At 48.6% G+C, this 22,898-nt stretch overlaps 1 protein-coding gene across 1 annotated transcript in view; it reads left to right on the top strand.

Moving 5' to 3' along the window:
* Positions 1-10,214: 10,214 nt before the first annotated feature.
* Positions 10,215-22,898, top strand: part of USP31 (ubiquitin specific peptidase 31) — a gene marked incomplete at its 5' end in the record, with an annotated part of 58,336 nt that continues 45,652 nt past the window's right edge. The window contains one exon of the mRNA XM_081133815.1: positions 10,215-10,838. Coding sequence (XP_080989941.1) covers positions 10,215-10,838 — 624 coding nt within the window. The remainder of the gene's footprint in view (positions 10,839-22,898) is intronic.

Here is a 22,898-nt window from a genome sequence, read left to right on the forward strand (position 1 = left end):
TGGGGCTTGGCAAGGAAGGCTCAGTTCTGCTTTATGGGGCACCACTGGGGTGGAAGAAGGCTGGGGACCCACTTCTAGGACTGCCCACTCACATGGCTTGCAAGTTGGTGCTTATTGTCAACTGGAGCTCAGCCAGGACCTAGGGCTCAGAGCCTCGGGCTTGGTTCTTTTCCAAGGGACTCTCAAGGTGGCCTGGGCTTTGTCACAGCATGGTGACTGGGTTCCAAAGGTGAACACCCTGAGAGAGAGAGCCAAATGGAAGGTATATTGCCTCTTATCGTCTGGCTTCAGGAGTCACATGGTGTCACTTCTGCTGAATTCTATCAGTTGAGGCAGTCCTAAAACTCAGCAAGATTCAAAAGGGAGGGACATAGATTTGACCTCTTGATAGGGAGTGAGTGGCAAAGTTCTCCAAGACCATGTGGAATGTGAACCACAAACTACTCCAGTGATGTTCCTACTGCAGGCTCTGGACTGGAGGCCTGCTCTACGGTGCTTAAAGAGAGAGAAAGATACAAGCAGGTGGTGGAAAGGTTTACAAGACATACTAGACTTTGTAAAAGGAAATGAACCAAAAGGACATACTCTTCTCACCATGTATTTCTGAGTTTGTAGAGCTACATTGAACTTGGGCTCCCTGAACATATCAAGCCTTTTCATGTCCCTATGTTATTACACGTTATTTCTCTTCTTAAGGTTCTCTCACTCCCTTCTTGGCCTGGAAAACTCATTTTCACTTCTCCGGACCCAGCTCTGACTTTCAAGGCAAGAACAGCATCTGCTTATTCCAGTTCTTATTTATCCCTGTGTTGTAGTTTCTCTGAGACCCACCTGGCTTCCCAAGTTCACTCACTACAGTTTGAATTCCGAAAGCATAGGAACCATGTTATTTATAATTATAACTTTTCCCCCATTTTATCTCTGCTTGAAACACCCACCTCCACACTATATTTCTGGTCAACTCGTATTCATCCTTAAAAACCCAAATTGACTAACACTTTCTCAGTGAAGGGTTTGCTATCTCCTCCCGACTGAGTTATTAACTTCAGCCCTCACAGAATATCTCTATGATGATGCCCAGGTGCTATGATGTAATTCATTAGATGTTATACCAACCTCTAAGGGCAGGGACTGAGTTAAATAATTTTTGGCTTAGGCCAGTTCCCCAGAAGCAGACCCTGAGATGAAAATTCATGTGTAAATGATTTATTAAGGAAGAGCTCTTAGACGAAACTCGTAAAGGGTAAGGAGAACAGGTCATGGGAAAGGAAGAAAGGATGGAATTTGGGACAGGGTCCTGGAAAGAGTGCTTTGGCCTAATCCTGCAGGGCGCTCTGGAATGTAAGTTATGCCTCAGAATTTGTCATGACTGGAGGCAGAGAAGCTGGATTTCAGATTCCTGCACCCAATAGTCACTGCTCGTAAGCGCCCTCCACTTCCAGGAGACATAAACCCCAGGTGCTTCCAGTTCTCTGTGTGCAGGTGAGGCAGTGCCAGTGGCCCAAGGTGGTCACCAGGAGGTAGTCACAAGGGAAGCAATTCAAAGCACAGCACACAGGGTCTGAGTGAGGCACCAATGGCATCACTCAGTCTTCTGGAGTTTAGTGAATGTCCGTGAAAAGAAGAAATGACTGGTGGACAGGGGGTGCCATTGCCATTCACCAACGATGACAGATTCACAAATTAAGAAATATATTTAACTCATTTCCATGATCCTGAAATGAAAAAGTAGAGTCTTAAGACAAGTCTTTGTAAGATTTTGCTAGTAAACTGGAAAACATGAGTGATTTTCTAACAAAATAAAATGACTAAAAATAATTCAAGAAGAGAAAGAAAATTTAGACCAACCAATATTAATGGGTGAAAGTTACAAGGTATTTCAAAGAACAGCTGCTCTACCAGGACCAGAGACTACACTGTGTGAATTCTGAGAACCTTGGAGCCCTGGCTGGCCTCGCTCGGTGGTTAGAGCATCAGCCAGTGCACCAAAGGTTCGATTCCAGGTCAAGGGCGTGTACCTTGGTTGCAAGTTCGATCCCACCCGAGACCAGGGTGCATGTGGTAGGCAACCAATCGAACATCGATGTTTCTCTCTCTTTCCTCTCTTCCCCCCATTCTCTCTAAAAACTCATTGGAAAACATATCCTCAGGTAAGGATTAGCAACAACAAAGAAGAACCTTTGAAAACACATTTACTTATTTATCCTCACCTGAGGATGTTTTTATTGATTTTAGAGAGAGAAGAAAGGAGAGAAAGAGAGAGAAACATCAATGTGAGAGAAACATCGATCGGTTGCCTCCCCTATGAGTCCCTACCAGCGACTGAACCCCCAACCTATTGGTGTACCTGACGACAACCAACTGAGCCACCTGGCCAGGGCTGAAAACACATTCAAATTGTTGCAGAACCTAAAGACAATAGGGAACCTCACAGTTGTTTTTAAAAAGCTGCAAACTGAAACCTGACAAGGATAGTCAGCACCGCACAGACGGCAACCTGGCTTTCTTATAAAAATAGATATAAATTTCTATATGATGTGTTAGCAAGTAGGTAACATATCATATTTAATGCTATCAATATGACACACACCACATGAATAGTTTGCAGTGGCTATTTGTCATTTTTGGCTGCCCAGCATTAAAATAAAGTCTTTTTTTTTTTTTTTTTTAAAGGAATGTCAAGATAGATGGGAGGCACTCTGGCCACACTATGGGAACTGGAGGAGACATGGTCCCTTCCTTTCTTCCCAGCAGCTGGGGACTAGACCAAGCATCTGGCCCAACCAAATAAATGCTTCCACTCTGGGCTTAGAATTTGGAAAGTGTGGAAGAAAGCGTTCAATCAGAAATGATTCAAGTTTATTCATAGGGTGTAGCAGAACCAAGAGTCCAGCAGTGTGGCCGTCACTGCTGCAATGGTGGTGCCAGGCTTGGTGGCAGCAGCAAGTCCAGCTTCACGGGTGGTACCAGAATTGACGCCTTAAGCACCATTTTCTGGAGTGGGGGCCTGGCTATGTAGTGTCTGCCTTGGTTTTCTAAGTCTGATCCTGAGGTTTTCCCGACAGTTCTGTGAGCTGCTCAATATCCATACTTCTGGTAATCTCATTTTCTGCTTCAGTTAGTTAAAAGGAGTTCATATTTTTTAACTACCAGGAGCATATGATGGGCACACAGGTCAAAGGAAAAAAAGTGTGTGCTCATCTCGCCTGTTTGAGAAAATTCAAGATCCACTTCTGATAATAACCCTTCCTGAAGTAGGAATAAATGGATGCCACTTTAATGCAATAAATAATATATATCTCAAACCGAAAGCAGGCATCATGCCATGTAATAGTGAGGCCTGAGAGTATTGCTATTAATGTCAGGAACAATGCAAGGCTTTCCACGCTCATTACTGCTACTTAACTGAATTCTGGAAGGGCAATTATACAAGAGAGAGGGAAAGGTGAGGTACAAATATTATAAAGGAAGAGGCCAGGTTATTATCTCATGCATTGACTCGACTGCCTGAAAAAACCCAAGACTACCAACTGGAAATCAGAAGAAAGAACTACAGTACATCAGGTGACTGGTTACAAAATAATTTTGTCCTAGAGACAAACAGCGGAAAATATAAGGGCACAAGAGTATCCCGCTCATAGTGGCAACAAGTGAGATCAATGTATTAATGTTATGCAGACCTATGGAAGGAAACTACAGTGCTCTAAGGACATGAAAAACTTGCATAATTTTAAAAAGACACACTTTATTTTCAGGGAAGATAAATATTATGATGATGTCAATTTCCCCTAAATTAATCTATATAAATTAATCCTCCCAAAGGATTAAGTTCTTTTGAGAATAACTAGGCAATAAAACACTAGGAGGAGTAGCCCTCCCAAACATTTCAGTATATTCTAACTCCACATTGTTAGGGTACAGACACACAGCAGGGAGAGAGAACAGAATTTTTAAAAACCCTAAATATATAGAGAATTTAATATGTGATTAAAAGGTGACTTTTTAAAAGCAGGGGGAAAAGGTTACATTAATTTTTAAAAACTGGTGCTGAGTCAACTGGCTAGCCATGTCCGGATGGAGCTAACATTAAAAGTAAGAAAAAGAAGAAAAAAAAAAAGAAAGAAATCATAACAGCATTAAATGAAAACATACATGAGTTCCCTTATTTTGGAGTGGGGGAAACTTGCTTGCCTAGTCATGTAAAAAAAAAAAAAATCAGGAAAAAAAAATCAGAAACCTATGTGAAAAAACTGATCCATGTGAGTATATAAAATAATTAACCTTTTCTATTTGATATGAAAACTCTGTAAATCCGAGATAAGGTAAATAACCAAATGGAATGGTATAGACCAAAGAACAACATAATTTATGTACCAAGAACTCGTATTAGCCAGCGTTTATAAAAGGAGCGTGCCGAGAGGAAAGCGGGCTCATAATGCACGCAGGTAAGTGAGAGCGGGGAAAACGCAGGTTGCTAATGAAAGGGGTTGCCAGTCATTTCCTTGATTGCAAACAACAGAAACTGAGGGGAGTTTCCGCGGTGAAGGGGTTTGCGGGAGGCCCGCCGCTTAGCCGGGAGCAGAGCTGGGGACCGGGCTGGGCAGTAACCGGGAGGCAGCCACCAGGAAGAACCTGCCCCGAGAGCTGCAGCCGGACACTCAGCGCCACCATTGCTGGCACTGCCACCACTGTCCCCTCGCTGCCACACTGCTGAATGCAGATTCCCTAACTCACTGCATTCTCTCCAGCTACCCTTGGTCAGTACTTCCAGCACCGCGGTGCAGGCGGGGTCGTTTGTCCCTCTTAGGTGGCCTCCCTGGGTGGGAAGGGGACGCCTGCCCCTCACCCTGCCCAGTTTTCATCGTGGGCGCTTGAGCGGTTTCGCCTGGTTGGCATGCCCTCCAAACGGGAAGTCTGTTTAGATGTTGAACAGCTAAAAGCCCAACTCACGTGTTTAACTTGACTCCTGCAAATATAAGCGCATCGATACGCCGCCTTGTGTTCATCAAACTTGCCAAGGTGAGAAGGGCGAACACTCAGCAGGTCCGGGTTTGGGAACCGTGTGCTCCCCACTCGTCATTGTTGGCAGGATGAAGCTTTCTGAGGCCAGCCGGAGCGCAGGCCTCGCAGTGTGACATGGGCATTCCCTTTGACCCAAGGGGCGCAGCTGCAGGGATGAACCAAGTTTGGATCACGGTGACATGAACTGCACTGCAGCCTCGAACCCGTTTCCCTCGCTCAGGGTAAGGCGTGGGTCTGGAGCGGGCGGTGGGAGAGCTCCTGTAGAATGTGGTTCGGGGAGGCCTTAAAGAGCCGCCATCCGAGAATGCCTCCCAAGGACTCTTCCCCAGGCCTGTTCTGGCCCGGCTGGGATAAGATGACTTTGGGGCCCCATGGGGATCAATAAGCCTGGGGTGGCAGATGGAGAAGGGGGTTCACATGTCCCACTAAGGAGCCCAGATGCTGTTTAGGCCCGTCGCTGCCAATTGATGAATATGCCACATGAAGGCTGCCTCACCAGGAGTCCGGCGATGGGTAAGGTGAGCCTCTGCGGCTGCGCTGAAGCCTGTGTTTGGGGCAGGTGGCAACTGTAAGCTGATCCAACACAGCAACGTTAGGGTTACGGCTGAGGGGCGCCAAGAGCGCGGGAGGGATGCCTCCTGGAGCGGCTGATACCTAACGTGGGACCTTAAGGTCCAAGGGAGGTTCGCTAAGTGAAGAGCCTCAAGGAAGGGTCTTGGGCCAGAGGGGACAGCTCAAGCAAAGGCCCTTTTGTCCAGTCGGAATTGCCTGAGGTGTAGACGGAAGAACAAGACCTCCCATGACGCTGGGCTGTAAGAGGGGAATGGAGGGCAACTCTGACGCGAGGGCGATCAGAGAGAATCCTATTTTACTGGACTCCGGTGACAGAGGAAACCACCCTCCCGATTACTGCTCAACTCTACCAATTCCATTTTGGGTTTCGCTACATGCTGGTGGGAAAGGTGGCTGTAGCCACCAGGTAGTGCTGGGCTGGGGGAGGGGAAAGTGTTCAAAGGGGTGGGGAACCCTAGCTTGCCCCTCTCTGGACCTTGTAAATCAAGGGAGTCAGATCGGTTCATGGGCTCAGCTCTAATTTCTTTAAAAAAATTTTTTTTTTGTTAATTCTAACCAGAGGATATTTTTTTCCATTGATTTTTATTTTTATTATTTATTTATTTAAAATATATCTTTATTGATTTCAGAGAGAGGAAAGGAGAGGGAGAGAGATAGAAACATCAATGATGACAGAGTCATTGATCGAGCCTGCAACCCAGGCATGTGCCCTGACTGGGAATCGAACCCCGATCTCCTGGATCTTAGGTCAACGCTCAACCGCTGAGCCACACCTGGCTGGGCTCCATTGATTTTTAGAAAGAGTGGAAGGGAAAGAGAGAAACATCCATGTGAGAGAGACACATTGACTGGTTGTCTCCTGCATGCGCCCTGACCCAGACCAGGAATCAAACCTGCAACCCAGGTATGTGCCCTTGACCAGGAATCGAACCCTCGACCCTTTGGTGCACGGGTCAATGACCTAATCACTAAGCACACCGGCAGGGGCTCAGCTCTAATTTCTTTGAAGCACTTGACAACAGTGGGATTCCAAGTGGCTTGCGTGGACTGGAGAGGTGGGCCCAGCAGTGGGGTCATATTCAGGCTGTGGCTCCAGTGTAAAGAAGAGAGGCAGGGTGGTAAACTTTCCCTGGTCTTTGACTCCTGGTTTAATAAATCTAAAAAGAACATTTGTGAGTACCTACTGTTAGCATATGCATGCAGGCATGTATGCCAGGAAAGAAAGGGTGTTCTGCAAAGCAGCCAGCAGGATAGTCACATGGACAAAGGCTGTTGGAGAAGGCTAAGGATTGCTCGCAGCAGCTAGGAGAAACACCCATCTCAGCCAATTCCAGATCTGTCTGGGGCTTGCATTCTCCAGCCCTAATTAAAGTTGCTCAGCATCTGAGTTTGGGATCTCTTTAAATCAGAGCCTGAGACAAAGATAAAAGCAGGTGTTGAACTGGAGAGCGGGGAGCTGTCACAGTGCAGTGGCTTCCACAGTTGATCACTGTGGCTGAAATTAGGGATGGGCTCCCGGCATGAGACATGGGGAATGAAAAGCTTTTGCTAGGCTCAGTTTCCTTCTAAAGCAATTTACTCACTTAACAAAACATTCATTAGAACCATGGTCAGTACTAGGCATCTATGGTCAGCAAAACAGATCTAGTCTCTGCTTTTTTGCAGATTTTGAGCAAGCATGGTGGGTGCTATGCACATCTGAGTCTAAAATGGAGACGAGCTTTAAAAAAAAAGTGGTGCAGGGAAGCTAACCTTGGGGGTTAACTTCCCGCCTCTGAAACACAAGCAAGCCCTCAAGCTTTGTTAACATAATGGCTGGATTCTGTGATACAATGTCAGACTGCTTGAAATTCCACCAAAAACTACTCCTTTTTGTGTCCCTCCCTGCCCCACGATTTTCATATTTGAAGAAACTCAGCCATGCGCTCCTTTAGAATGAATGATCAGATTGCTTTCTGCCTGATGTCCAGATGAGTTCAACATGCAGTGAGGAACGGATATTTTGATTAGGAGGCGAGATTTGGGGGCCAGTACAGAGCACCCTGGAGGTGTCACCATAAGGGTTCTGCTTATTATGGGGCCAATTGCTTTGAAATATGGTGTAAGGTAGGATTTATAGTAACCAGGACTCAGGCTAAGGGTTAGCAAAAAGGAGAATCTACAGAGAGTCACAAACCAGTGGATTTGGGGCCTGAAGGCAGCCCAAAGATGTCTTTTTTTCCCCTTTTCCCCCTGCTCTATGTTTTCTAATTAAATGAACATTTAAAAATAGGATTTCCACCTTCTCTTAACAAATCAGATGATCTGAGCCCTCATTTCCACATGGGAACCATTGGTCCCCCTTTAGAAGGATGCTCGTTTGGAGTTTGCCGTGGTTCCCACCACTCCCGATATCCTCCCCAAGCCCGAGAGCCCAGGGGCTTGAAGTATTAATAGGTCACTATGATGACTGGACCGCCAGGATTCTTCACTCACTGATATGGCTCCTCTTGGTCCCTGTGCTGGCTGTGGGTCTGTGACCTTTCGTTTAGAGGTCAAGTCTAGGGGCTTTGAAACAAACTTGGGTTTGAAACCTGGTTAGAGTTGCTATTCATTTGAAAGGCACTGAGCTGGAGATTAAAGGAGACAGTGCATGCTTCCCAGCACCTGCAGGAGGGCAGGCCACAGAGGGCAGGCTGCAGAGGGGAGGCTGCAGGAGGGCAGGCCACAGGGGGGAGGCCGCGGGAGGGCAGGCCGCAGGAGGGCAGGCTGCAGAGGGGAGGCCACAGGAGGAGAGGCCGCAGGAGGGGAGGCCGCAGGAGGGGAGGCCGCAGAGGGGAGGCCACAGGAGGAGAGGCCGCAGGAGGAGAGGCCGCAGAGGGGAGGCCGCAGAGGGGAGGCCGCAGGAGGAGAGGCCGCAGAGGGGAGGCCGCAGAGGGGAGGCCGCAGGAGGAGAGGCCGCAGAGGGGAGGCCGCAGAGGGGAGGCCGCAGGAGGAGAGGCCGCAGAGGGGAGGCCGCAGAGGGGAGGCCGCAGGAGGGGAGGCCGCAGAGGGGAGGCTGCAGGAGGGGAGGCCGCAGGAGGGGAGGCCGCAGAGGGGAGGCTGCAGGAGGGGAGGCTGCAGGAGGAGAGGCCGCAGAGGGGAGGCCGCAGAGGGGAGGCTGCAGGAGGGGAGGCCGCAGAGGGGAGGCTGCAGGAGGGGAGGCTGCAGGAGGGGAGGCCGCAGAGGGGAGGCTGCAGGAGGAGAGGCCGCAGAGGGGAGGCCGCAGAGGGGAGGCCGCAGGAGGGCAGGAGGGCAGGTGGGCAGGCTGCAGGCGGGGAGGCCACAGGAGGGGAGGCCGCAGAGGGGAGGCCGCAGGAGGAGAGGCCGCAGAGGGGAGGCCGCAGGAGGGGAGGCCGCAGAGGGGAGGCCGCAGGAGGGCAGGTGGGCAGGCTGCAGGCGGGGAGGCCGCAGGAGGGGAGGCCGCAGAGGGGAGGCCGCAGAGGGGAGGCCGCAGGAGGGCAGGAGGGCAGGCTGCAGGCGGGGAGGCCGCAGGAGGGCAGGTGGGCAGGCTGCAGGCGGGGAGGCCGCAGGAGGGGAGGCCGCAGAGGGGAGGCCGCAGAGGGGAGGCCGCAGGAGGGCAGGAGGGCAGGCTGCAGGCGGGGAGGCCGCAGGAGGGGAGGCCGCAGAGGGGAGGCTGCAGGAGGGGAGGCCGCAGGAGGGCCGGCGGACATGGCAGGGCTCCCTATTCTGCCGCGCTCCCTGCACGCCCAGCCAGGGCCTGGCACAGAGCAGTAACCACGTGTTTAATGGATGGATGAAGGTTGGCTTTGGCGGGATTTTATTCTTATTACTGTCGTTATTATTTAATTCTCTCCGGAGGGTATTTTCACCGTTGCTCTTTCTATAGAGAGTGGAGGGGGGAGCGCGGGACAGCGATGTGAGGGGCGCGGCCACCGGCGGCGTCCCGCGCGCCCGAAGGGGGCCTGGGGTGGCGGCCGCACCCACGTCGGCGCCCTGACCGGGGCTCGAACCCGCGGCCCGGGGCGCGGCCGACGCGAGTTCAAGGCTGACCGCGAGGAGGGTGACTGAAGACACGGCTTCGCTGCGACCCCAAAGCGTCGCCCGAAGGCGAGCCGGGGGGACGGCGCTGGGGCGGCGGCGGGCGGCCCGGGTCCCGCGGGGGCTGGCGGCCGGGGCGGGGCGGGGCGGGGGCGCGTCGTCGCCGCCCGCAGGCCCGTCAGAGGCGGCGTCCTGGCTGCGCCCCGCCCCGGCCTCCGCCGTCGGAGCGGCGCAGACCCGAGACCCGGCCCCGGCCGCACCGCGCGCCGGGCCGCCCGCACTAGACATGGCCTCTCTCGGGCTTCACGCGGCGGGACCGCGCGGGGGCCGCCCGTCCAGGCCGCGCGGGCGGGGAGGCGCCTCGGTTCCCACAGTCAACATGGCGGCGCGGCGGCTTCAGCGGGCGGGCGGCGCCGGGGGTCACGTGAGCGGCCCAGCTGGCCGACCGCGCGCGCGCCCGCCCCGCCGCTGGCTCGCTCGGCGGCGCTCGGAGGTGCGCGGGGCGTCGGGCCGGGCGCGGTGGGATGCGGCGGCGGCGGCCGTGGCGGGGCCGCGGGCCGGGAGGGCGGGCGCGGGGATGAGCGCGGGCGGCCGCCGCCATGTCCAAGGTAACGGCGCCCGGGCCCGGGGCGGCGGCGGGCGGGAAGGAGAAGCGCTCCTTCAGCAAGCGGCTGTTCCGGAGCGGCCGCGCGGGCGGCGGCGCGGGGGGCCCCGGGGCGCCCGGGCCGGCCGCGCCCTCGTCGCCGTCGTCCGCGCGCTCGGTGGGCAGCTTCATGAGCCGCGTCCTCCGGACGCTGTCCACGCTCTCGCACCTGAGCTCCGAGGGCGGCAGCCCGGACCGCGGCGCCCTGCGCGCCTGCTTCCCGCCGGGGCCGCCCGCGCCGCCGCCCTGCCCGCCGCCCGCCGCGCCCGCGCCCGCGCCCGCGCCGCCCGCCGGCGAGCCGGTGCCCGGGGTGGCGGGGCTCCGGAACCACGGCAACACGTGCTTCATGAACGCCACGCTGCAGTGCCTCAGCAACACCGAGCTCTTCGCCGAGTACCTGGCGCTCGGCCAGTACCGCGCCGGCCGGCCCGAGCCCGAGCCCGAGCCGGACCCCGAGCCGGAGCCCGAGCCCGAGCCGCCCGCCGGCCGCGCCGCCGGCGAGGTCACGGAGCAGCTGGCGCACCTGGTGCGCGCGCTCTGGACGCTGGAGTACACCCCGCAGCACAGCCGCGACTTCAAGGTGGGCGCCCTCCCGCGCCTGCCCCCTGCTGCCCCGGCGCCGCTCGTTCCCGGGGCGGGGGCCGCGGGCTGGGCAGGTGCACCGGTTGATCGCGAGGGGGATCGATCATTGGCTGGCTTTCGTCCATCGCGTGTTTATTAAGCGTGTACCGCGTGCCAGGCGCTCGGAGGAGACTTGACAGCGAGCGAGACTGTTGAGCCGGGCTCAGGTCTCGGTCTCGTCACTTGCTAGTAGTGCGACCTCGGCGACTTTCACAGTCTCTCTGCCGGTTCCCCTGGTGCCGACCTCGTGAAGGGGCTGTGAGCCGCAGACCGGGCTGGCTGTCCCATCGATCGCTTTGGGACTGCCCATTGTTCATCGTTTTTGACTTCGAGATCGGCACTCTTAGGGGCTCAGCCTCGTATGGAAGACGCCTCAGCTGTGCACAGCACCACGTGTATTTGCTGCTCTGGTTACTTTTATTGTTAAGGACTTTGTAATAAGTTAACGCGTAATATCTGCTTTGAAGAAAGTAAAACCTGGTGATGCCACTGATGTGCTGCTAGACCGCTTCCAGCGCGGAGGGGGTGGTCAGGGTGACCACTTGGAGGAGGTGACGGTGGAGCTGAGACTTGAGTAGCTAGAGAACCTGCCTTGAGGAGGTCGGGGTCCCTCTTCCCAGGTGTGAGGAAAGTGGTGCCCTCGGGGACCAGTGGAGCCTCGGGGAGACGTCTGTGAAGGGCAGCAGAGTAAATAGTGTAGGCTTTGTGGTCAAGATGCAAAATCGGGGCTATTATGTAGGTACCTATATGACAAGAGAAAACAAATGTTCAGTGTTTTATTGACTAAAATGTACAGTGATAGTACAATATTTTGTAGTACAGGTTACTAATGAGAAAAATGAAATTCTTTTTTTGGAGGGGATAACCGTTTAGTTTAATTGCAGTTCAGAATGAGTGTTTCCTATCATCAGGTTTAATACAGATATTCATTTCTACAAACTATTCTTAGCTCATGGGCCATACAGGTACAGGCGGTGGGCTAGCTGTGGCCCTGGGGTCCTCCCAGTGCGCGGGTTGCAGCTGACGGCTGGGCCAGGGATGTGGGGCCATTTAGGCTGCACCAAGGAAGTGGACTTACGGTTTGAGATTGTAGGAGGATTACTTTTAGGTGAGAAATAGTTATAAATAGAGTTAAATTAAGTAGAATGAAACCACACAGTGAGAAAGTCCATTCTTTTTTCGTTTTTTCTGTCCTGATCATGCTCAAGAGAAAGTCTCAGCTGCGTGGTGGCCTGACTTGAACACCTTGCTCACTGCCCACCTTGTGTTTTAAACAGAGAGCACGAGCCTCAGTTTAGAGGCTGTAGTAGGCAGCAGCAGCTGGGATTTAATGCAGTTATGTTCTCCTTAGGCTTGTCTTTACTTTTGTCTTGTACTCACTGCAAGTGGCCCTGGGTTTTCATTGCTGCCGTGATGGTTCTTTCAAAAACCCTTTTATGTAAGTGAATGACTTGATTAAAATGTAAAATGGTATCTATCTGAGGAGTTGGCACTTGGTTGAAGACTTGCCTTCTTGCGGAGGAACAGGTGCTGGGGTGCACCCCCCTTTAATACACTTCACTTACATTGTATTTATACTTATGTTGTTCTGTTCTCTTTTTCTCAAAGAGAAAAAAGTGGTTGCTGTTTGATCTTGGAAATCTGAATGGAAATACTTGACTGGTATGGGGGCTGGAATAGTGAGGTCCCTGTTGGAGATCTCAAAATAAGGTGGGAGAGGATGGCAGCCAACCAGCCACTCAGTCTTTTTCTGTTTTACTTTCTGCTTATCGTTGCCTGTAAGGAGCCACAGCAGTTACAGACTTTTCAAGGTCAGAGCCCATTGTTTTAGGTTTTGTTTTCTCCTCTTTTTCCAAACGTGAAAATCAATTTCTGCAGCATTTTGGTATGAGAACATCTCCATTGCTTTTTAAGAGATTGTGTTCATTCTTTTATCCATTAAAAAGTTGTGAACAGAAGTAGGTCAGTAATTCTAGAAATGCAGAGACTGATTTTTAGGCCTGCTTTGGTAAAGTTGAGCAGATTCTTAGAGGCTCTATTTTTTAAAAAATGTAATCTTCTGAACCTTTAGTAGATTTCACTTTGCAGCCCTTCGTTCACCTCCCATTTATTGAAGGTTGACCCAGCCAGTTAGGAGTGTGTTTAGCACGAGAAAGAGGAAGCCCCAGTGATGGTTCCTTAAGATGTAGGTGGTTCTCAGGTGGCACAGTGCCTTGATGGGCCCAACGAGGATCCAGGCCATTTCTGCTTTCCACTCTGTTGTCCTTAGCTGTTTTACTGTTTTTTTGTCATTAATGTTTGTCACCTCATGGCATTCTACCCAATCAGGACAGGAAGTCATTAGGGAAATAAAAGTTCGCCCAGAGCCCCCTCAGCAGGCTTCTCCTGACACCTCATTGACTCTGACCATGTCACTTATACTGCTGGCTGCCACGGAGGCTGTAAGGTGGACTTTTGGGTTTTCCTGCCTTCATAGAAGAGATGAGTAGAGGAGGGGCTTGCCCCGGGCAGCCCACCAAAGCACTCATCCGCCATGTGCCACGCACTTTCATTTGGGGAAGACACTGTACCTGTGAACTGAGTCTGGAGGAACTTGGCAAGTTCCCCAGGACACTATTTCCACACCTTATGTGCCTATAATTCACCTGGGCTTCTGTTACAAAGCAGATTGGGATCTGGTAGAGCTAGGTGGGGCCTGAGATGCTGCATTTCTAACAAGTCCCAGGGGATGCTGGTGGCTGGTTACAGCGTGGAGCGGAAGGGGTGCAGAAAGCCTGGGAGAAGTGTGCTGTGAGTGGATTGTGAAGCGCTGTGTAGGCTGCACTGGTTGAGACTATCCTCTGGAAGTGGAAAATCCAGAGCTGACTTTAGTAGGAGAGGTAGGATCAGCTTTCGTCTTTTTCCTTTATTTCTCCCCAATTTGGTAAGCCTGGTGGATCACCAAGGAGATAATTTTCTTTTTTCCAAAATGTTTTATTACAGCCAAATTCGATGGCTGTGATTTTGAGCATTAAGGAAGTTGAACACCAAGGGAGGTGGATGTGAGGGGAAGTTGCCACCACTGCGCACTGGCCCGTTTGTGGTGGACACCGGTATCTGACGCATGTCCTCTTGAGTGGGCTCACCCTCAGAATCCTGTTCAGCTCTGGGCTCCAGGCAGCCGCTGCCAGTTGATTAGGGTTCGCAGAGGAGTTTAAAGCATTTTACCGTCTCAAGATAGTTTGTCTTGAGGTCTCGAAAAGCACTTAGTATGTCTTTGAATGTGCTTTTATTGTCTTCAAACTTCCTTAAGTTACTAATAATTTTCTTTGTACATTTTTCAATTAGAGTTTTTTCTTACTTTCTAACCGTATTGATTAGACCTTAGAAGCTTGCCAGGTAAATGGATTTTTGGTGTTGGAAGAGCTAAATGATGGTTAAGGCTGGATTTTCATTTTCCAGAGTGAAATGGGTTGACTGTCCCAACCTGGGTGTGCTTTAAGAACCTCTCTAGCTGCCACCTAGATCCTTTGTTCTTTTTATGCAGATATGTTTACCTGCTCTTAGAGCTGTGGTTCTCAGCCACGGTGCTTTGCCTACTCCCACCCTTCACTCCTGGGGACATTTGGTGATGTCTGGAGACATACTTTGGTTGTCACAGCTTTAATAGGGTGCTAGCATGGATGCTCCAGCTTCTTGAAGATGCTCTCTGGCTTCCAGTTCTCAGTACCCCTTTGCAGTAAGAGAAAGATATATGGTCATCTTCCAAGTAAGAAAGATAAGTTTTATAGCAGCAGTTCTCAAACCATGCTCCCAAGAAGAACTAGAACATAGTGATCTCCTGATAAAAGAACTGTGGGAACTCTGTCTAAATTGCAGCAAAACAAAAAGTAATAGAATTTTCTGTCCCATGGTGTTTTCCTTGAACTTTGGTGTCTAGGGGTGCTCATTTATTAGTGAGCACTCTCAGGTTACAGAGGGAGCAAACATATATAAATGAGGAGTGACAGACAAGCTAGCATCAGGGGCTGATAATGGCTTGGTGTCACACCTTGATTTTTCATGGACTCACGCTACAGGCCTTTGATAGACGTTTTCCTGGTTTGTATGAAGCTGTTTAGTATGTTGAAATTTCACAGTGGTTTCCAAGAAGTACTCTGAATTCAGGGTGCCCCTTGAATTCATTTGAAAAACTAGAAAAAAAAAAATGAAATTGTGTAGGTCACATTTAGATTTGTGACAGTATAAAATAGAAAGTACGTCTCTTCCTGGTCAGTTCTCTTGTCTATTAAATGCTGTCACTTTATAGTCTTAGTGAAGCTCCAAGTCTCCAAAGGAGGAAGGAGGTGATAGAGTCATCACATTTTTGACTTGGAAGGAGACCTGGGTGGGTGTGAGCAGACCCTGGCCTTTCTGGATGAGGGAACCGAGGTTCACCTGCTGGCTAGAGGCTGAGGGAGCAGAACCAGAGTTTTGAGTTCCACTTTGTCAGCCTGCATTGCTGATGCTCACACTGAGTCCTATGTCTGGGGTTTCCTTATTAGTACAACCACTGAAAGGACAGGTCTCAACATAAAATGCCAGCCGGCAGGTAGACGTGCTGAAACGTGTAGTGTTTTCCTCTCTAAGGTCATGGTACTGAATTGGAGTGAACATCAGGTCAGCCACAGCTGCTTCATGCATGCGCCTAGGCACTTTGCAAGTCTTCTTTAAAAACCATTCTTTCTGGCTGGTCCAATGCGTATGTGAACATGTACATGTTTTTTACATGGAGAGACTCATACTCCACAAGTAGCTGTGCATATATACTCTCAGTCTAGTAACTTACTTTCCCTTGCTCCCTCACCTGGTACATTTGAGAGGAGAGGAGGGCGGATGAGGCTGGGAAGGGATGGGCAGGTAGGCAGAGGCCGGGTCATACTGGGTCTTGTAGTTGCACATAAGGGGTTTAGATTCTATTCTAAGGGCAGTGGGGAGCTGCTGCAGGACTTGGGCAGAATCCTGTTCTGATCTCATTAAAACATGGGGTGATTACGTGAATAGAACAGAAGCAGGGAGGCCAGGGCTTCTGTGATAGATCAGGTAAAAGTGGAGGTGCATAGGGATGGGGAGTGGATGGATTTGAGATCTATCTGCAGGTGGCCCCACAGGACTTGCTGGGGGTGAGTGGGACACTGAGGCAGAGGGATGCATCCAGAATAACTCTCAGGTGTTTGACTTGAGCAACTGAGTGGTTACCAGTGCTGACTTGAGGAGCAGCAATTTTGGGGGATCGGGAGCTCATTTTCAGATGTGTTAAATAGGATATTCATGAGATATCTAGTAGGCAGCTGGATAATGGAGTCTGGAGTTCAGAAGATTGATTGAGACTGGCTAGAGAGAAAGATTAGGGAGTCATCAGCCTGCAGATGGTGTTTAAAGCCATGGGATATGGCTTAGAATGGGGTTTGATGATAAATAAGTCCTGGATAGTTAAGGAGAAGAGGGGTGTCATCTCAGGATGGTGGGCTGTCTGCCATGGAGGCTTGATTTAAAGCAGTTGTCCCAGCCGTGGCACGGCTGAGAAATCTGGCATTATTGGCCAGATAATTCGTTGTTGTGAGGGGCTGTCCTGGCATCATAGGATGTTTGTTAGTGTCCCTGTCCTCTCCACATCCCACTGATGACAATAAAAAATGTCTCCAGACATTTCCAAATGTCTCCTGGGGGCAAAATCGCCCCTGGTTGAGAACCATTGATTTGGAGAGAAATGTAGATGTCTGAGGAGATGAGAGGAGGCAAATTATAGGTGGCCTTGAAAGCCTGTCACAATAATTTAGCTTTGAGGCTGCCATCAGTAGTGATTCAGTTGAGGCTCTTGAGCTGTGCAGACATTGATTGGAGGAAAAAGATATTTTAGAAAAATGGGTCTGATGTTGAGTGAAAAAATGAATCAGGTGGAGGAGAAAATAAGTGCGGGGGGAGGGCAATCCCAGGTATGAGGCATGGAAAAGCAAGAGCGAAGGGTGCGCCCAAGAGGCATCTGGAGGACGTCGTGGCTTAGTAAGGAGAGCCTAAGAGCGAGAGGTCAGGGAACACCATATTGGGCCTGGGCGATGGGGAAAGTAATGGGGGTCTCCGACAGAAGTGGAGCAGCTGGGGGGAGCAGTTTGTGGAGCACAAGGGCAGAGAAGATTGTGCATTTAATGTGAGCATGTTGGGGTGGGGTCATGGGATATCTAAGGAGATCGCAATAGACTGTTGGGAATGTGGCATGAGTTAGGACTAGCTCTGTAGACTTGGATTCGGGTGCATATAGGTGATAAGTGTAAAGGTCAGAAGCCCAAGGCCAGGCCATTGGGGAAAGCTAAAAAATAAGGGACAGGAGAGGGAGCAGACCTGTTGAAGGGGCAGTCTGAGAGGCCAGGGAAACCAGGAAGTCAGGGTCCTGGAATCTGGTTTACGTGATGGTTTGACGATCTGCTCTCAGCTCTGAATACAGTGTAGGGCAGCAGAAATGTCAGTGTATACCCATTAGGAATCAAATTCAGGTTGGTCTTTTGAAGACATGATATGGATTTATTAAGTGCACAGGTTTATTGAGCACGTTTATTGATTCCTGTGCTGGTCTTGTGTTGCAAAGCACTGGGGATATGAAAATGGGTGAGATGGTTCATGCCCTTAAGGAATCCAGGGTCTAGAAAGGGAAGACAGACAGGTATAGAAATAGCTGCATATGGTAGGGTGCTGTGATAGATTGTGCACAAAGCACTGTGCAGACGCGGGGTGTGGAGAGCACTGGAGGGGAAATGGGAGGGATGTGGAAGGACCAAAGAGGTGATACCTGGACTGTCTCTCGAAGGATTCGGAAGGTTGCTTTTTGGCCCTTGGCAATAATGATGCTGTGAACCAGGTGTGCAAGTACCTGTTCAAATCTCTGTTTTCAGTTCTTTTGGATCATGTGCTACTTCTGTGTTTAGCTTTTTGAGAAATTGTCAAATTGTTTTCCACTGTGGCTGTACCATTTTACATTCCCAGCAGCAGCGCATGAAGGCTCCGATTTCTTCTCATCTTTGCCGGTGCTTGTTATCTTCTGTTTTTTGTCGTTTTGTTTTGTTTTTTTATAATAACCATCCTAGTGTGAAGTGAAACCTCATTGTGGTTTTGATTTAAAGGAGGAGATGAAAGTAACTGAGCTTTTGAAACAGGGTGTCTTGGGATGGGCTCTTCAAGACTGGAAGCCCAGAATGGGCAGCAGTTCTGGAGGTGGGCGGGTAATTGCAGCTTTAGACAGGTCACATAGTATTTGATCATAAGAGCCCTAGGAAAACTTTCCAGTTATATTTGTTGAATGTCTGTCATGTGTCAGGAACTGTGTAAAGTGCATCATTTAAGTTTTTGATGACTCATGTAGAAAGGAGCTGATCTGGTCTAAACATGGAATTATCTCTGCAGATATGGAGACATAATAATACAGATGCTTGTCCTGACTTAGTTTTACATTTTCCTTTGTGTGGCTTACAGTTTTATTTTGATCTGGCACTTCTGTTTTGTTATTGGTGTGTGGTTTGATGGATTTTTCCTGTCCCCGTCTGTACACTTGTCACAATGAGGGGCTACTAAATAGGGCAGTGTTCTCTGTTTGTGTGGTTCCCCACAGCTGTTTCCTAGAGTAAAGACTCTGGAAAACAATGACCTCATGGTTTCCACAAGAAAACCTTTTATATATAGTAGTGGAAAAGAAATCATTCAAAACTGAATAATTTCAAGTTGTGTCCTCTGTAGCTTTTTCCTTCAAAAATATTCTTGTTTGCTCTGCTAATTAATCGTTCACTGGCTGTTTCTCAAATGCCCCTTTATGTTTAACAACAACATCTTTGCAGTTGCAGTGGAGCACATCGGCCGTCTTGTCTTTCATTTGACTGCGATCTTTCTCTATTTGGAAATCATTGTTTTATGCCCTGGACTGTGGCAGCTCCAAGAGGAACTGGCTAGTCACCGAACATCTGCTGCTTCTTCCCCCCAGTTGTTGAGCCTGGAAGGCAGCAAACAGAGTGCCCACAAACCAACAAGTTCGCGCTTTAGGTTTCACAGGACTGGTCAGGAAATGCCTTTGTTGCTTCTGCTCTCAGGAACCTTTAAAAGCTCATCACCAGCTCCAGAAATTCTTTGATTTTACTCTTGGTCTTTTAGTCTTTAAGAGTAAGGCCAAGCTGTCTGATTCTCAGGAGAGATTTAAGAAAATAATAATCATAATCATGAAAATACCATCTATGTGGAGCCAGATCACTTACAATGTACACTCATATACAATTTTTCATTTAGTCTTCACAATAGCCCTGTGAAAGAGGCATTGTTATTCCATGTTTAAAACTAGGGTTTTGGGGTTCAGTAAGTATCAGAGCCAGAACTCCAACCTTGCATGGTTTTTGTGAAGATTAATGAGAAGATAGAAGTAAGGGTTTAATAACCCGCCTGTAGTAAGTATTCAAGAAGTGGTAGGTGGTGATAACGAAGCTGCTCATTCTAAGTCTGTGGTCATCTGAGGACCCAGCTCCATTTCCACACTCTGTTTCTTCCAGTTGATAGGTTTTATTGTTGTCAGATAATCTTAAAGTTTACCTGTAGTCATATTATTTCTCTTTTCAAAAAATGCCTTTACTGGCCCTGCTGGTATGGCTCAGTTGGTTGAGCGTCGTGCCATGATCCGAGAGGTCAACTGTTCAATTCCCCGTCAGGGCACATGCCCGGTTTGCAGGCTTCATCCCCAGTAGGGGGCATGCAGGAGGCAGCTGATTGGTGTTTCTCTCTCATTGATGTCTCTCTCTCTCTTTCTCTTCTTTCCTCTCTCGAATCAATAAAAACATATTTTTTTAAAAGAAGAAAAATGCCTTTACTTTTCATATACAAAATGGTATAAATTTCTTAGCTTGTTCATTTCAGCTTTTCCAGAAAAATGAAATAAGGCATACATAAAACCAGCCCCATTTAAAAAACCTGTTAGATTTAATTAGACATAAAATTATTGTTTATATTTGCTCTAAATGTTTCTATGCTTACTCTCAATTTCTGTACTTATCTCGTCATGGACTGGTGACAGCAAGTTCACAGATGGGCACCTGTCTGTGGATCATATTTTGAAGAGCATTGCTCTGGAGCTTCCCATAGTCTGATTTTGCCTGTTGTATTGCTGTAGTTTCAGTCAAACTGCCCTCCTGTCCCTGTGTTTCCTGTAAAGTGGTAATTAGATATGGAGGTTTAATGAGCTTAAGGGCGTGCGTGCGCGCGAGTTTTAACTGTAACTGTGCCTCCTTTTTTTGGTAAAACTAACTTGTGGGTGGGTAGTATTATAAATCTCCATCAGAAAGCCTGTACAGTCTGGCGTGTCTCTTGTAATGTTAGCAATAATTATTCCTAGATCATTAAGGGTCAAAGCTGGGGATGTTATAAATTTAACATCCTTTCTTCACTTAGTAGCTAGGACATTTCTATAGAGACTCTTGCCCTCGGCAGTTATTTGGTTACCTCAAAGTAAATTTGGAGAAGAAAGGTAAGATAAATGTTTGATTTTCCCCACCTTTTCTTTTTTAAATTTTTTTAAATCCTTGCTGGAGGATATTTTTTCCATTAAGTTTTAGGGAGAGAGGAAGGGAAGGAGGGAGGCAGAGAGAGACAGACAGACAGACAGATATCAGTGTGAGCGAGACGCATCGATTGGTTGCCTCTAGCATGTGCCCCGACTGGGGCTGGGGATCGAACCTGCAACCCAGGTACATGTTCTCGACTGGGAATTGAACCCTTTGGTGCGCGGGCTGATGCTCTAACCACTGAGAAACACCAGCCAGGGCCCCACCTTTATTTTATATTTTTCAGAATAATTACTTGATTTCCAAATGTAGTTAGTTTTTTGGTGTAACCATATGAACTCGTGGGTTATGTGTATTCAATGTTATTCAGTCAGTTACAGTTATTAACCTTTTTGTTACTCAAACTGTCCCATTTTAAGCCATTGGGACAAGTTGGCTCCCAAGTCAGTTTGACACAATACTAGTAGTCTGTAATTTCAGACCAGAATGCAAGGAGGTTAAGATGTGCCAGGCTCATCTTACCTGTCTCCTCCAGACCTGGAATCATACATTTCTTTAAGGAGCAAATGGTACTGGAACCTTTCTTTAAGGTTCCTTTTGATGGCAAATGGTACTGAGAGGTCACAAGCTAGGCACCAGGGGTGCACGTGGTGTCTATGTCTTCTAAGTCGATAGAGCTAGGAAATGTGTAATTTTTTTTAAAGATACACTAAATCATGAATTCATATTGATAATCCCAGTTCAGGATTTCAGATTTTTTATTTAACCTCATTGATCTTTTATCTGTTTTTCTTTCCTCTCCTGCTGAAAATCCTGTTAACACGAGTGTAAATTCTCATTTGTGTTATCGCACAATTATTCTGAGACTCCTAAGTCGCAGAATAATAGTCCCAGTTCTACCACTAGTAGTGCAAGTCTTTGAAAAGATTTAAGATTTCTTTTTGTTTTGTTTTTGTTTTCCGCCCCCATTTGATATATGTCCTACTAGGACTGTATAGTAAAATTACTGTGTCTTAAAGTCACTCAGAATAATTCTAAGTGTGGCTTTGTCACCAACTGAATATATATGTGAATTTGTTTCTTTTTGCTTTTGATTTTGAGGGATTGCTTTTTAAAATTTAATTCTGTTGCATGATTATGTAAAAACTTAAATATGTGGCCTAGAGTCAAATTTACAAAACAAGATCTGTTTAAAGAAGTCTAGTTTCTATCTCTAATTTCTATATCCTATCCCCTTTTCCCTAAATTTTAGGATTTATTCTTTCATTGGTTTTAATGTAAGTATGTGTGTGTATATATGTGTGGTTGTGTATTGTGTATGTTCATATTTTCCTTTTATTGAGATAAATGCTAGCACACTACATGTAATTTTCTCTGTCTTGCTTTTTTCCTATAGCTAACATGAGTGTTTACCAATATGCCCTGCACAGTGGACTATTTTATTTACTCCCGATAGCAGTGTAAGGTAGACACATACTGTTATTTGTTTTGTAGGTGAAGATACAGGTGTTTCTGTAGAACTGTAATTCTGTGATTCTCTGTTTCCTGTTGTAACAGGTCCTGTCCTCCGTGTGTGTTTATGAGTAAATGAATGAACAGGGAAGTAACTTGTGTGTTGCTTTACTTTGAGCAGTGACGAGGCCAGAGAGAAGAAAGTCTGTTTTAAACTGTAGGGAAGGAAATTCAGCCTTTTTCTAAGGTCTGTGGCTCTCTGCAGCTGGAGAAGACTAACCCCTTTTCTGACCAGAGGTTCTCCAAGTATGTAATTATAAAGATATATTAACTTAATGTTCTTCATCTTATCCTAACATCACAGTCCCTTGTACCAGTCCAGATGCTTGGTGTAGCTCCCAAATTTTAGAGCCTTGATTCCATGGAAGTCATCATAAACTAGGATAGCTAAAGACAAGACAACGCCTTTATTGATTTATTTATTTTTATTAATTATTTTTTTAATCTTCACCGGAGGAATGAGGATATTCTTTCCATTGATATTCAGAGAGAGTGGAAGGGGGGGAGGGAGGGAGGGAGAGGGAGGGAGGAAGGAAGGAAGGAAGCAACAGGGAGGGGGAGAGGGAGAAAGCGAGGGAAACATCCATGTGACGGACACACACCGATTGGTTGCCTCCCACACACACCTGGACCAGAGGTGGAGGTTGGACCTGCAACCCAGGCAGGTGCCCTTGACTGGGAATTGAGCTGGAGACCCTCCAGTGCTCAGCCTGAGGCTCTAACCATGGAGCAGTGCTTGCCAGGGCGACAATGCCTTTAAAAGCAACAGCTCATGGGAAGTAGCTACTAGTCAATGATTTCAGGGCCTTAATAGCGACAGGAAGGGCGGGAAGAGGAGAGTAGCCTTGTTTCCCTGCCGGCAGGAGAGGGAGCACTGGCAGCTTTTTATCTCACATGCAGCGGGAAGAAGGGTTACTTAGGTTGGGGACCTGTTGGCCCTTAGAAGCTCTGTTGTGATGTCA

The sequence above is a fragment of the Miniopterus schreibersii genome (assembly GCF_964146895.1).
Source record: "Miniopterus schreibersii genome assembly, chromosome: 3".
NCBI lineage: Eukaryota > Metazoa > Chordata > Mammalia > Chiroptera > Miniopteridae > Miniopterus > Miniopterus schreibersii.